This window comes from Mesoplodon mirus (assembly GCF_964341445.2).
Source record: "Mesoplodon mirus genome assembly, chromosome: 3".
Classification (NCBI taxonomy): Eukaryota; Metazoa; Chordata; class Mammalia; order Artiodactyla; family Ziphiidae; genus Mesoplodon; species Mesoplodon mirus.
In genome coordinates, this window is record NC_138978.1 from 188,394,021 (window position 1) to 188,410,722 (window position 16,702).

Consider the following 16,702-nt stretch of genomic DNA (forward strand, 5'->3'; position numbering starts at 1 on the left):
TATGCTGATTGTTGGTTGTTAGAATGTAGAAAGAGAATGACAAAGCAAGTTGCTAAGGAAATTAAGGGTTTACTTTCTCCACGATAGGCTTATAACCACACTGACTTTTCTGTATGTTTGCCAAAATGTTCTGATATTTAGCTGCGAAATAAGTTTATCTGTTTATTTTAATAATGATGGTGTCTCTAGGAATGGTTTATAAGTACAGATAATAAAGCACTGCCATTATGCTGTTAACCATAAAAATACAACTGAATGCTAAGCATTCTATTTAGTTGAGTTTTCCCTACAGTCTGTTGAAAGGGACCTTCAAGTGTTTCAATTAAAAAATCTTGGGGAATTTTCCCCAGGTTCTAATAAGCTGTATCAAAATAGAACTCATTTCATGGAAAAAAGGAATCCCACAGCACTTCTTTTTAATAACTGTTCAGCTACAAAATTTTATTGGTATCTTTTTATGTTCTCTCTAGAGGATGTAATGCACAAAAGCATTGCCACGGAACATATAAAATTACAAATGAAATTTATTGTAAAAAGTAGAATGTCTTCTAGACTGGTGTCAGTATTTATTTCATTCAGAAACCAAAACTGCAGTATAATATATTCATTGTCAGCAAGTTCATGTGTGTAAATTGCCATCCAATGTTATTGACTGATATAAGACAGATATTGAAAAGACAATTTAAATTTACTCTTCCAAACATAAACTGTTCCACAAAAGCACTGTAAAAACTCCTTCAAGATTTTGGGTTGTGCTTGACATTTATGGTTAACTACATAATTTGGTCGTGTCATAATCCACTGTGTTTGGCAATTTGGCATTAAACGCCTGCAGAGCAGATTGGATCCTCACCACCTCACTAGTAGACAGCTTGAGTCTATGACGAAGCAAGCAAGAGAAAAGATCTAGACGACGCTGACCGGGTGGGGAGAGTTTATTTACACGGTCTCTTATCTCTAGAAGTTGCAAAAGTGCTGAGTCCTGGGATCCCTGAGTATAGGGGTAGTCCAGCTGCAGAATCAGGTCCCGAATTGCTTCCGGGTCAAAGTGCATGCTGTAGCCAAACACTTGAATGTTATTGATTTTCATATAACCCAGGTTCCGGGAAGGGTCGATGAACTCCAGGGGTTCGTAGTAAATGCTCTCGTTGCCGTTGGGGCCATTTGACTTGATGCGACTCCTCAGGTAGATGTGCACTGTCTCAAAAAATGTCTTCCACTTGTTCCCCAGAGTCAGCGACCAGTTGTAACACTGCAGGGGGAGGTCCAGCTTAGTCCGCTCCCAGTCGGGGAAGCTGTTTTCATCCACAGGCATAAACCAGCTCTCAGAGTGGCTGCCTCCGAAGGGATTGACGTAAACGGCCAACACCGGCTCCAGGGTGCTGTTTTTAGTTAAGCAAATCTGTAAAGAGAGACCCAGGATCATGTGGACCAGGCTTGACTTGTACTTGTTGCTCTTCAAGGTGAGGAGCATCCGCTTCCGCCAGGAGGGGTCGAACCAGCTGTTGAGGCGCATGTCGTTGCTGATGAAGATGGCATGGACCTCTAGTCGCCTGTCCGTTTTCTGCAACAGGTACTTCATCTCGAGATCTTGCAGGTCGGTCTCGAAGCCGATGTAATGATCGGTGGACTCGGCGACCTCGGGCTTGCAGAGCCCCTGGCTGAGCATGTAGCCCGTGTTGCAGGCGCCGCAGCGGGTGCGGTTGTCAGGGGCGCAGGTGAGGCAGGCGGACGCATCGCCCACCGTGCAGGGCAGGAAGGCCGTGCAGACCACCTGGTCGTTGGGACACGTGCACGAGTGCGTCTCTTCTGAAAAGCTGCCCAGGAGTCCATTCTCATTGCAGTAGAGAAAAGACTGGATGCGAGTGAGCCAGTAGGTTGAGGTTCTAAGAATAGAAAACAAAAGGAATCTGTATAAATACAAAGGCGTTTGTGTTTGTGTGTCCTGCAATCAAGTTACCTTAGGTTTGAAAGCTTCACTATCACGTTCTTAGGTCCTTCCCAGTTATTTAACTGTGATAATAAAACAAAAAACACTGGGCTTCCCTAGTGGCGCAGTGGTTGAGAGTCTGCCTGCCGATGCAGGGGACATGGGTTCGTGCCTTGGTCCAGGAAGATCCCACATGCCACAGAGCGGCTGGGCCTGTGAGCCATGGCCGCTGAGCCTGCACGTCCGGAGCCTGTGCTCCGCAACGGGAGAGGCCACAACAGTGAGAAGCCCGCGTACCGCAAAAAAAAAAACCCCAAAAAACCCCCACCATAATTGAAAATATATATACACATATAATATTCATATATTTAAGTATTATGTATATTTAAATTATGTATATATTTTTTTGTTCATCATCATACAAGATTAACGATGGATACACTTGATTTGAACTGGAAAACTACATGAAATACCTTCTGAAGACATTGCATGGCATCTCCCTAGTGTACCTGGAAGCTGACTGTGACTATAATTGGGTTGGTTATAGGTTTGAAATGATATCCAACAACGGGGAATAAAAATGGTTTTATCACCAAATATCTAGCGTAGAATTAGAGTGTATGAATGACGATTGTTCATTCATTCACTCTTAGTTTCACAGAGCACTAATGCTGCAGGAAGCTTAAATAGAAAGTGAAATAAAAATGAGAGAAAAACAAGAAACTTTAAATTGTCAATCAATGGATTTAAATCCTAGGGCTTCATCAACATTGAAAGAACAAGTACCCACTGAGAGGGAAAATATTATTAAAACATGTTTGATTTTTATCCTTATGGTCTGCTCAAGAAAATTGTTGAAAATATCTCATTAAAACTAACTACAAGTTCTCTTAATAAGGGTTAAGTGTGTTAGTTGAATGTGTTTGATTTGGATCATTAACATTATTTATATCCAGAAATCAGGCTACATGATGCAAATTTACGATCTTACTTTTCCTGTTTTCCCACATTATTCAAACTCTTTTAGTGTGTTTAAAATCTCAGTAAAATAATGAAGGAAAAGCATGTGGCCGTGTAATCAGATAATTCTTTGTTTTTATCTTGCTGCTTTCTCATAGTAGCTGCATGATCGTGGAAAAGTTGAATGGCCTAAGTTAGTGATATCTTCCATATTGAGTTCTTGTGAGAAATAGGCTCAGACTGGATGCATGTGTTTAGACAATTGTATAGAGCATGTGTCACAGTAGACACTAAAAATTGTATCTCTTTTTGGTATTCTTAAGCCTTTCCAGTGTTCATTATTAAGTACATATGAGGTTTTTCTACAAATTGTATATATTATACTCAATCCTTTAGACTTATTACAGTGCTGCCATTTTAAAGAATTTGTATATGCTGGTAAAATACAGGTATTTATCTGTGTAACTAATCAATAAAAACAATTTTTTATCACAGAACAATATATGAGCTATATATTCATTTTTGTATATTCATTTTTGGTCTCTGCTCATTCCCCTTTGCAATATAACACTTTTTTAAAAAAAATAAGCTCCTCCCTGTTTTTCCAAATAAATGAAATAACTCCTTAATTCCCTCTCATAACATTTACTTTTTATTCATAGTGCCTTTTTCCACTAAAAATGTTATATTGTGTACTTGTTTATATTCCATTTATCCCATTAAATATAATATTCAGCTTGCCAGAATCATATATGCTTTGCTTATAGCTTTATATCCCATGCCTAGCAGAATGCCTCTCATACTTAATGAATATTAGATCAAAGGCATAGACGAATTAAAGGAACATTTGCTCAATAAGCATATTTTTAAGTGAAATTTAAAGCCCTAAACTGCATATTTAATACAGTTTTAAAGACCTAACTCCCAAGTTGTAGGAAGTGGAGTTTCACAACACACACTTTGACATTTGCACACAATTAAATCTATATAAAAATCTTAGTAAACATATATTTTAAAAAACCTTTCTTTTCCAGATTCCCTAAATGGAACTGTTTTCTATAGACCCAGAATAAAAGGTAAAATCAAATCAAACCCAACCAAAACATGAAACATTTTCCTCTTAATTATTTCTTACACTGAAAAACACTGACTGGGAAACTACACCTATAAAATTCATTTCTAAGTTTCTCAAGATACTTTAAAAATAAGTTCTCAGGAAAACTCTCCCAGGAGGATGCCAGAAGTTGTGAAATAGGAATGATTGGCACTTTGTGAGCCATACATCTCTATATGAGTATCTCTCCTCCTCTCCTCTGGTTCCTTGTTTTCTTGCTACAGAATAGATATGCAAAAAGTTTTCCTTTTTTGGGTTGAGGAAAGAGCCTGATCCATTATTTCTGTACTCAGTCTCAGAATATAGAAATTATTGCTGACTTGTTCTTTCTGCAGTTACTGATATATTTATTTCATCAATATGCTCTCAATGAATTAATCTCTCTCCCTCTTGCCTTCTTTCTCTCTCTCCTTCTTTCTCCTTCTCCTTCCTCCCTCCCTCCTTTCTTCCCATTTTTCTTTCTTTCTTCCTTCCTTCTTTTCCTTGCTTGCTTGCCTGCTTGCTTTTTCTTTCTCTTCTCTCTCCCTTTCTCTCCTTTCTCTCTTTCGGTAGTTCTATTTATATCTATCTACTATAAAGCATATAAAATATATATGCTATCAGATTGAAAATAATATTTTCTTCCTTGGAACCAAAGCATAAATTCCCTGAGTCAATTCATCTCTCACTGTAAGCTCTCATCATGTTTCCAAATTGTAAGGACAAACAAAAAATGAAATAATAGGCCTAAGGCTGAAGGCAGAGCTCACAAAACTAGGGCACCATAGAAAGACTCATTTGGACACTTTAGAAAAGCAATGGCTTTTCTAGCTTTCAGTCTTTTCCAATCCTTTTCACGTCCCTGCAGATGCATTACTGAAGGAATGTGTCCCAGCTTCATGGGTTTCAGCTTGTCATGTATGAATATTGATAACTTGGTGTGCTGTCAAAGCTCCTGTTCCCTGAGACAGAAGAGCTAACACGTGGCTTTTCTTCCTTGCTGCTTCTTGTCCTTCCCCCCATTACCTACCTTTTGACTGTTTTATTGCATTTCACAAGTAGGGAATAGATTTTCAATAATTAGTCTTTACTCCTTGTAAAATCTTGGTGAAGGCAGTGGTCAAAAATAGAAAACAAAGCAAATTTCAGTACTGTACATGGATTATTCACTTACCCAAAAGATCACTTTTTTTTTCCCCTGACAAAGTAAAATTCAACTGTTTTTCTTTTTAAATCTAAACTTTTTTTTTTGAAGAGAAATGTCTTCAACATTAAAATTAGGTGGTAGCAAGTAGTTTTTTAAAACTCTTTCCTTCTATACCTAAGTATTAAAACAAAGTAATGCTACATTTTCTATTCTCATATATAACTTTTATTCACATAAACTATTTAGGATCTACTAGGGCTAGGATAGAGGATGCAATGTTGAAAGATGAACTCCTGGCAGGCAGGTAAGTTTGTTTCTTTCTATCAAACATGTGGTCTTGTTCCTGACATCTACTTAATAACACTTCAATTAATATTTACTAAACAAAGGAAGTAGGAAAGGAAGGAAAAAGGAGGGAGAGAAGGAGTAAGGAGGGAGAGAAAGAAATTAAAGTGAAGGAACTACACAGATTATAGAAGAACAGAAGACAGAAACTAGGGGAAGACAGTATTAAAGCAATTGACTTGAGAATGACAATGATATGGAACAATTCAAGGGATATAGGAACTCCTTTTCCATCAGGAAGTAAGTGTGCACTTGAAAATAATTTCTAAAAAAGCTTTAAGATGATAGTGTTACAGAAAGGAAAATACCTTCCAGAGTTAAGTTAAACTTTTGGAAAAAATATAATTAGCTAAAAAGCCGATAGCCTGTTTTTATTTGAAAAATCAGGTAGCAAACTAAGTTGAGAAGATTAGACATACATTAAGTCAGTTGTCTCTGTTTAATCTGTAATATTCTCTATGTAAAATCTCTACAGGACACATGTTATGTGAGTGTCAAAAGAGCACTAGACTGGGAGAATGAACACTGGATTTCTAGGTCAGACTTCACCTGGTGACCTGGGACAAGTCACTTAGCCTCTTTAACTTTGAGTGAAAGTTTTAGAATTCAAAGAAACATTGGTTCAGATTTCGATTCTGCATGACCCTGGGGAATGTGTACAGCTTTCTGAACCTCAATGGCTCACCCTGAGTTCACCTGTTGATCTGTTGTCAGGATGAAGTGATGTAACAAATCCCATCCCAGATGGCACTTGCCATCTGGTTCTACAGGATTAAGTCACTAGCCACTGCAGCTGCTGTCCTTCAACACCCTCCGAAAGGAGTTCAAGGTGGAGATCGGGAATGAGGCACTCTGTGCTCTGGGAAAAACTGGCAGGACAGGCGTTCAGATAGTTAGATACTTTCAGGAGAAGAATTTATGAGCCCAATTCTTGTATCTCCTCATATCTAGAAAAGCACTAAAATCCTTCATGGTGACGTCTGCTCCTCGTGACCAGCAGACAGCATCTGCCACAATGTGTGCTTGACTGTGTGTACCCTCCTTCACTAAAATCATATAGAACACTGACCTTCCCCCCATCTCTTCAGAGCCGTTTCTCAGAGCCATCTGAAATGCTGTCTCCCAGGCTATAGTCCTCATTTTGCCCCCAATAAAACTTAATTCACAGCTCTCAGATTGTGCATTTTTTTCAGTCGGCAATGTTAAATGGGATTGGCAAAACAGATTCCTGGACCCCACCCCAGACATACTATAAGAACCCCTAGGAGGAGAGCTCAGGAAGCTCTTTTAAAATATGCAGTCCCACAGAAAAAACCAGTCTTGGCAAAGCAAAGAGCATTGCACTAAGAGAACTATATTTGCAAAGGACTTGAGGTAGGAAAGGTTTTGTTCTAAGGAACTAAATGAGAGCCAGTACAGCTGGAGTGAAGAGAATATCAGTGCAGTATTAGACTGTGCAGTAAGTAGTGGCCAGATCAGGCAGAGTATTGTTTAGGTTTTAAATTTATTCTACATGCAGTAAAGAGTGGTAAAGAGATTTAGCCAGAAGTCGATTGTATTAAATTTAGCAACCATCTTTCTCCTTGTATTATACCAGTAGTATTTTAAATATCAGGTAAAGCTGATGTACTTTTAATAAAATGTTTTTTTCAGGGCTAAAATAAAATAAAATAATAAATAAAATAAGCAGTCCTGGAGAAATGTTTTGTACACAGAAGCTGTAAGTTTCCTATGTATGAAAATTAACAACCAAAACAACTATTAGGGGCTCTTTAAATAGCAGTTAGCTCTCAAGCTGTAAGAATATGTCCCGAAGAAGGTAGGGAAAAGTTAAAATTTCTGTAGAGAAGAGGGCAGCAGCAGATGGCTTTGAATTACCATGCATTTGGGGCCTTGTGACCACCGTGTATGCTGAATTTGCAAACCCTGCAATAGAAATTTTTGGCATACACATACACAGAAGAATAAACCAAACACTAAAACCTACTTTAATAAATTCTACTGTGTTACAGTATTAATAATTAACTATTTAGTGAATTTCTCTCATATCATGGGCCAGCCACTTTGTACTTGTTATTTTTAATTCTTCACAGTAACTTGTAAAACTTAAACCCATTCTAAAATTTGAAAAATACTGAGGCTCAGAGTTTCAATGACTTCCTCAGTTATATATCTATTAAGTATTACAATGAAGACAGACTCAGAGAAGCAAGTCTATTTTTTTTTATAATGTGTGTTGAATAGTGAGGAAAAATGCTTAACAAATGACTTTAGGAAAAATGTATTTCCATGCTGGACAGCATCAAAGATAAGATAACTTTTAATTATTAAATAAAATTAGGCACTTGAGTGACAGCCCACTATATTGGCTTCAATCCACTTTTGGGAGCTAAATTATCAACTTTGAATATTGTTTCCCTTAACTCATATGGAAAATGGGAATAAAATATAGCTTGTTGTAAGAATTAAAGCACAATTGCTGGAAAAGCCCTTAAAGAGTGCCTATGCACAGAATAAATGGTAAATAAATGGAAATGCTTATTATGATCACTGTTATTACTATTGTGATCTTTTAAAGAAATAGCATCATATGTACTTTCTTTATTACAAATGCTATTTTCTTCCAGGAAATGGAAATTTTCATTTTATCTTCAACAATTTGTGTATTACACGCATAATCTTACTCTTTATCTCTACATTTCACTTTTATCAAATAGACCTAGTTATTGATAACACGACCAAGACTGTATCACATCCCAAGAAAAAGAATATCATTGTCAAAGGTCCCTTGGTTATGAGTCTCCCAAGGAAGTGTATGTATGTATATATATCACATGTGTATATAGATACACATCTATAAACCTATAGATGCATACATACATACACATTTTATTTTTATAAACTTGAGTTCAAGTATCTACTAAAACTTTTGGCTTGCAGGAAGACAATGAAAAAGTGAGTGAAGCAGTTGAAGATGTAGGTCATATTTTAAAGATAATATTAGCCGAGGTAACATTCATTAAGGTTTTCTCATGTGCACAGTCTTTTTACAGGCATTATTTCATTTAATTCTCCCAATTCTCACTACTCCTTGAAGTAAGGACCCTTGTTATCCCAATCAATATTTAAGGACATGAGTTGTAAAAAGCCTAGATAATTAGAATTTATAGAAGGTCAAATAGCTGGTAAGTGGTAGAACTGAAAGTGCATCCTGGTTTTTATTACTCCCAACAATTTGGGGGGTATGACACCAAAAGCACAAAAGATAAGAGCAAAAAAGTAATAAGTGGAACTCCATCAAACCAAAAAGCTTCAGTCCAACTAATCTGTAATTCATTTGGTTGAATGGTGTACACAGAAAAATCTGCTTACTTCTTAGAGAGCTACTGAAACATTCTGTCCACAGCTGTGTTGCATTTAATGCTGTAGTTCAAGAAAAATCAATAGATATGTCTTCCCTCTACTTATAACATAAAATATGAAAAGAAAAAGTCAACATTCAGGGTATGAAATGTGAGGCACATGAAGAACACAATGACTTTACTGGACATAAAGGGAATATATCATTAAAAAAAAAATAGAGTCCACATCTAATTTTCCTCCAAAGATTACCAAAAATCAAAATATTTTGCCCACTAAATCACATTAGATGTTAAGTTAAAAAGACTTGAAAAGTATTTATTATGTGCAAGTTCAGTCTATTAAGTATTATAATTGAGGAAATATTGACACAAATGCAATTACTCTGCAAATATGAGTAAATCAGGTCTCTCCTATGTGCTTTTATAACATCCTGATTTTCACCCACCATAGTATTCATTATACCAAGTCATTATTACCCAATCATCTGTATCCCTCATTACATTATACATGCTGTGAGGGAAAAGATATATTTGTTTACTTCACCATTTTATTATCATAACATACCTAAATCAGTTTACAGTGTTTATACTTAAGTTTTCCTATTACAACCTTTTGAACCTATTAGTCTTAAAATATGTGTATGATGAATCCAAATCTGCAAATCTAAACAATATAAATAGAATATTTTAAAATAAAATTTATGAAAAGACCATTTTATCTTTCACAGATCTGTTACATCTCTGACCCTAATATTTCAAGCTAAATATAAATTTGACATGAATGAATAAATTAATGAACAAAAAAGAGAAACTAAAGAAGCAAATTCAAGGCTAAATTGTTAATTCCTTGGTTGTATTTATTATTTTTAGTATTTCATATGATTTTCTTGATATCCAGTGAGTGATAAACATTTTCAAAAATTGTCTTATTTACATAATTTCTGTTTTTCTTTAAAGCATATTTCATGACCAATTTCTCATCAATTTAGAAAAAAACAATAAAATGTTCTTGTTGGGCACTGAAAACTTGAAAACAAATTAAACTATCATTTAAATAATTTAATCAAATTTTAATATGTTTCTAAAAGTGATACTATTTATATCTAAAGCATATTTTTCAATTAAATAAAGAAAATATAATTTGTCCAAATTCAATGTCCCTCTAGTCATATAACCATGAACACAATTATGGTATGAACTGTCTATGTTATGCCTGCATTTGTGTGATAAGCATCTCTCCAAATTGAATGTCTCTGAACTCATTTTCTTCTCTCCTAATACAACCATGATTGTTATCTACAATGATGGATATTAGCTCATCCCTTCCTGTCTCAACTAAAGTAAAACTTAGTTTCTGGAGGTCCTGTACCTGCTCTTTTTGTCATTTTATTACATTTGTGTACCTCAAAGCTAATCTTCCTAAAATTGATCTATTTCTTATTGCATGGCACCCAATATCTTTCATATAAAATATATATTTTGCCTAACTTTTAAAACCCTTTACAATCAGGCAACACTTAACTTTCAGTACTCTATAAAGTATGTTTTCCATTTAGGCTCTCCCTGTTTCCCTCCCTAAATACACCAGCTCAATTTCAACCACAATGAATTTTCTTGTTACAGAGTTGAATGTCCTTTCTCCTCTGCTTAGACAGTTCAAGATGCAAATTGAATCATTTCTACTGTAAATAGTTTTTCTTAATAATCCTACTTACAACAACTTAATTCTTTGAATGAGTATATTATTTATCTATATTACCATATTTGTAATTAAGCCATGTACAGCCATATATTATTGTTTAATAGATTCTTATTTCATTATTTCAACTAAAGTATACCATTCATTATAATAACTATAATTTTTACGTTAGTTTTCGTAGTTGGAATATAGGCTCCTCAGAAAGAAGAAAATGAATGTCATTTCATTGGAATCCCTAGAGACTAGCAAAATTTCTTCCCATGCAACACCGCTAAACCAAATTGCTAAAGCAAAATTGAATTATGGATTTATGCTTATGGAAAAATGTCAGAGGAAATACTTTTAAAAACTCATCAACACAAAATGACAAATAATTCTGGCAACAAATTTTTAAATGCATTTATGATGCGGAAAAAAATATGGAGTAAATTTCAGAGGCTGAAATTGAGCTGAAAGAATATATATGTAGGAAGATGTGGGTGTACCTGATCTAGAGGTTTTGGTGGCTGTGTTGGGTATAGGAAACAAAGTCCAGGACACCTGAAGGGCAAGAAGTTGAATTGGAGACCTGCTCTAAGAAGCTGGGAAGACTGAGACTATGCACTTAAAGAAAGAGTCAGCTTAAAAACAAAACAGAAAAGTAAACAAACAAAAAGGCCTAGAAAAGGAAGAGAGCAAAATGAGTGCCTGCCCTGACCTCACTGTTAGTAGAAGAGAAAATACATAATTTACAAATTCAAAGTTTTTTGCAGAAAGTACATAATCTAAAAATTCAGAAACACCAATGAAAATCATAACTTATTTTAAAGTGCTCCAAATTGTTTTATTGTGGCAAAATGGAATATATACTTTCTAAAAGAATGCACATCCTTTACATTTTATGAAGGACTTAAAAAATCAATATAGATGAAATTATTTTGACCATGAACTCACAGTAGAAAAAAAAAAAAAGAAAGAGGAATCAGGGTCCCAAGATTAAAAATGTGCAAAAGGCATAATCTTAACACCACAGACTACAGAGATTGGAATTATTTGATATTAAAGTCAATTATCAGCAACATATTTAAATAATTTCAAGGTAAAGTAAAATATGAGAGAGGCACCGGGGTTATCAAAACAAATCTGAAAAGACAAAGGAACTAACATGATGATAATGATGATAATTTTTTTTTTCGGTACGCGGGCCTCTCACTGTTGTGGCCTTTCCCGCTGTGGAGCACAGGCTCCGGAAGTGCAGGCTCAGAGGCCATGGCTCACGGGCCCAGCTGCTTGGCGGCATGTGGGATCTTCCCAGACCGGGTCACGAACCCGTGTCCCCTGCATCAGCAGGCGGACTCCCAACCACTGCGCCACCAGGGAAGCCCAATGATGATGATTTTAATTTAAAGCTTATTAAAATGTAAAACAGCAGATTAGCTAAGCTGAGCACAAAATTGGTAAATTAAAGATAAATGAGATAATAATCCTGAGAATATACACCACAGAGAGGAAAAGAGATTGAAAATATAAAACATATCTAGAGGATTATGTTACAAAAACTGACAAATACATAATCAGAGTTCCAGAGGCACCAAACAGAGAAAATAGGGGAGATTCTATATAAAATTATAGTAAGTGAGAATTCTTCAAAATCAATGAAATACATAAATCTTGAGATTCATGAAGCACAAAAAATTCCAAGAAGGTTAAATAAATAGAAATACATACCTATTCATATCATACTTAACGTGTAGTTCTTGTTATATGTAACAAAGCTTTTGTTATAAATAACAAAAATTAGAGGTAACAAAACATAAAAGTATTAAAAAAATTTAAAAGACATTGAAGCATAAGTAAATCAATGCAGTTACATTCACAATATTCACAAGTAGAAGCCTCATTAGGAAAGATATCAATTCTCGACAAATGTATTTCTATATTTAATGCAACTCCAATAAAAATTCCTTCAGTTTTTTTTTTAGTTGAAAATCAGTAATACTAGAGTAGGTTGTCTTCAATTAACCCTCCCAATAATAATTTATAAAATTTGAGCAAAATAGAAAGAACCACTAGTTAAAGGAGTTATAGAAATTCCAAAACAGTCAAAAGCTAAATGAGTTTTTAACCTAAAGGAAGGGAGCAGCACCAATGGAGAAATTGAGAGTTGCAGTCCTCTAGTTTTGCCCTAAGGACACTCCCCAATCTGGGCAACATGGGGAGGATGAAATTCAGTCAGAAATGACATTCTTGGGCTTCCCCGGTGGCGCAGTGGTTGAGAGTCCGCCTGCCGATGCAGGGGACACGGGTTCGTGCCCCGGTCCGGGAAGATCCTACATGCGGAGCGGCTGGGCCCGTGAGCCATGGCCGCTGAGCCTGCACGTCCGGAGCCTGTGCTCCGCAACGGGAGAGGCCACAACAGTGAGAGGGCCCGCGTACCGTAAAAAAAAAAAAAAAAAAAAAAAAAGAAATGACATTCTTAAAGGCTTGATGTGTGCAGAATGGAAATGGGGAGTTGCCAGAGAAGATGTAAATTGAGGAAAATAATTCTGAAAGAAGCAAAGAAGAAAGAAAACCCTGAACAAATTCCCCTCAAATCCATGACTGACTCCTAAACTCTACAATTGTGAGACAAACTTTGAGGAGCCAAACAGAAAGCAAAAGCTGAAAGATCTGCAGTGCTTAATAAAGGCTGTATTTCTTGCCTAACACAGATGAGACAGTGTTCGCAGTTTGGATATCTCCAAAGTAGAGTGGTTTGGTAAACATATTCAAATGCCAGAAAAGTCATGTCTTTGTAGTAAAGACCATCACAAGACTAAAGATTAGCCCTAAACTAAGTGTTGAACTAGGACAGACTCACTGTAATAAAATTTTAAACCAAATATCTGCAAAGACAGTGTAGTCAACAAATAATAAAACTGCCTCCAAGTTAAAAATCAACATTATTCCAATAAAATAACATACTTCAGAGTCAATATATACTATCATCTACAATACCCAATAAAAATATGTAGTTATGAGAACTGTGAACAAGCAAGCAAATGTCACTCATAGCAAAGAGACAAAGCTATTGATGGAAACAGGTCTCGGGACAGCCTACATCATTGGTATTTACAGACAAATGTTGACCTGAAACAAAGAAACTGCCAGATATTTCTCCAGCAAAGATGGGTTTATTCAAATTGCAATTTTACCTATTAAAATAAAACTTAATCCTCTAATTATTCAGGAAAAAAAACAGGATAAGGCATTCTGTGCTTTGGAAAAACAGGTCCCTTAGATAATTAGAGTTCTCTCAGAAAAGTAAAAATGAACTCAGATTCTTGCATCTTTCCATTCACAGAAAAACACTAAAATTATTCATGGAGATATCTAATCTTCATGACAAGCAGTAACCTTTTATTGAGATATGTGTTTGACTGCATGTTTTCCCTAGCCAAAATCACAAATATCTGGCCACTTCTTCTTATCTCTTTGGAGCAGTTCCTCAGGGCTATCTGAGAGTCAGTCTCCTGGGTTATAGTCCTCAGTAAGACCCTAAATAAAACTCAACTCATAGCTGTTACATTGTGTGTGTGTGTGTGTGTGTGTGTGTTTTCAGTCAACAGTTTTGACAACCACGAAGGACTCAGAGCAGACTGCTCTCCTTCACGTGAACTCTACAAAGATCTGGATCCTTGGTACCAAGAAGGGCCCCTTATGCCCATCCACCTCCTTGGTGAATCCAGATGAATTGGGTGAGTGTCTCCCGGTCTCGGATCTCCCATCTTGGCTGACAATCCTGGGCTTTATTCAGTGGTTGCTAAACTCCTTGATATGAGGACTAGGTTTCCCTTGGACTTAAGTTCAAGAAGAGGTATCTGGATTTCCCAGTTGAAAGACACTGACAAGATTTTGCTCAGTTGAAAGACACTGAGGACCTTTGGACTGGGTTATTAGGTAGGAGGCTCATCTGATGCCTTTGTTAGAATTGGCTATTTTAAACAGGGTTAGTTGGAATAAACTGAAGATACCATATGAGAGCTTTCAGCTCCATAGATAAGGGCCACAGCTCTTCCCAGTCGGTACAGCTTTCTCAAGCAACTGAGAAATTTATGGGAGTGGTGGAGGCAAGTCCTCATACCATGCAGCACTCTCATAGGGAAAGCCACTCATTAATTTAAAAAATGCACACATAAGTATTTGCCATCCATTGTTCCGAGCACCCATGATGGTTTTAGACTGCCAGAGGGAGAAACCAGAAACTGAGACATAAAACTGCTGAAATAACTCAATTTGAGGGTAATATGTACAGGAGTTAAGCTCACAAACAGCACAACTGCCTACCACGCAGTTTTCAATACTAATTTTATCTTGACAAACCAACTTTAAAATGAGGAATAAAGACTCCTGAACAAGACAGAGGGAAGTCAGATAGCCAATCACCAACTAACACAATACTTATGGAGCTTATTCTTGCAAGTGCTCAGTTTATTGGGAACTAAGAATATCTTGCCTTGAAATGGCCAAGATGGAGCTCTTTTAGCATTCCAAAACTGGCTTTTGTGTATGCAGTTAAAGAAAGCCGGCTTGATAAAACACCTTTTCAAAATTCTGACCCTAAGGGAACAAAAGTCCTTCTAGGAGGCTTGCATTTCCCTTTCTGTGCCTTTGAGCTGTAAATGTTGTACAGGTCATTGAACTCTGACCTAGACCATCGCCAATTCCTGAGATTAAGTTAAAATAAAAAAGGGAAAAGATGCCTTTTAAACTTCAACAAATAAATTTAACTTATTCTAATTGTTACTCATAAACTAGTGAGTTTTATATTGTAATACCTGATTCATAACTAAGTTTTAAAAATGGAAACTATGAGATCTCTCTTTGTGTCTATCTGGATGTATGTATGTGTATGTATCAATACATAATAAATATATGTTTCTACCTTTGGGTGGTATTGCCAAAATTAATTGTAAATGAGTTCTATTTAATAACTTAAGAGAAAATAAGTGCTTATATAAATTCTCAGAAACATAATAGACACTAACCCAAATGAATTTCAGGTTCATATGATCTGGGAATTATTCAGTATTAAATTAATATTTGGCATTAAAGTTAGTTTAAGTTTGTTGGTTTAATTCATATAGACATGTCTTTAGAGTCATCAACAGTAAGTATAGTACTTTTATTGTACCTAGGTTTACTAAAACTCAAATAAGTTCACATTATCTCTATTACAAAATTTGTTAGCAAAAAAATGGGGGATGGTGGCTGGCTTGGTCCAATGTCTCATGAAGTTTTCATGGGTAATGTAAATATAATGGTTGGGAACCAGTGAATTAAATAGACATAAATGGAGTAAGAGCTTTTAGGTGAACTCTTTAAGAATAATTATGTTTTATGGTGGGTCTACTTAAAAACAGTTTCTCCAGACCTTTGGTAACTTGAAACTAGAGTTTTGCTAAATTAAGTTAAATGATGGAAGTTTATTGAGTATCTAGCTTCCCAAATAAAATAAGATACTGAAACATTAATTACTCAGCATAGGCTCTTACAAAGAAACTAAAGTTATTTATGACTGTTAATAAATATGTTTGGTACCACACTGAGACATTTTCTATAAGGAAGTACATGTTTTTGAAATTATGAATAGTATTTATAAGTTTGTCATTCTACAGAATGCTAATGTAAAAGACAGTTTATAATTGCTTACTTCTTAGTTTTCACTAGAGATTAAGGTTTTAAAGCTTAATATTTCTAATTAAAACATTTAATTAAAACCACTAAAAATTAAAAAGTAAAACATCTTTGTATGCAAGGAATAAAGTAGGTATAAGGAATGGAAATGCATTTTGTAAAGTGAAAACAAAGAAATTTTGTCCTGAAAAGAGGCTAAAATGACAAAAAGAGACAATCTGAAGGTAAAAAGGAAGTTATAGAATAGTGGAATTCTATAGAAGTGGAATTAGTGGAATATAGAAGAATGTGGAGACGATGGGAAAAGAGTTTAATGTGTGGTCAGGACTGGCTAATTTAAAATAAATTTGAGTAAATAAATTTTAATATTAAAGGTAAGGTGGGGCAAAAGTAGAATTTGGTTTTCTCTCTGTTAAGAGGACGAGACTTCTTGGGATATTCATCTGCTTTTGATAACAGATTGTAAATTTCTTCACTGTTTAAGTAATCTGTTATAACTTCCTGTATTTGC

General features: G+C 35.6%; 1 protein-coding gene across 3 annotated transcripts in view; it reads right to left on the reverse strand.

Moving 5' to 3' along the window:
- Positions 1–726: 726 nt before the first annotated feature.
- BRINP3 (BMP/retinoic acid inducible neural specific 3) overlaps positions 727–16,702 on the reverse strand; it is a gene marked incomplete at its 5' end in the record, with an annotated part of 413,860 nt that continues 397,884 nt past the window's right edge. For all 3 annotated transcript variants that reach the window (XM_082615798.1, XM_082615797.1, XM_082615799.1), the window contains one exon: positions 727–1,886. In XM_082615798.1, the coding sequence (XP_082471924.1) occupies positions 770–1,886 (1,117 nt within the window). In that variant the 3' untranslated portion in view covers positions 727–769. The remainder of the gene's footprint in view (positions 1,887–16,702) is intronic.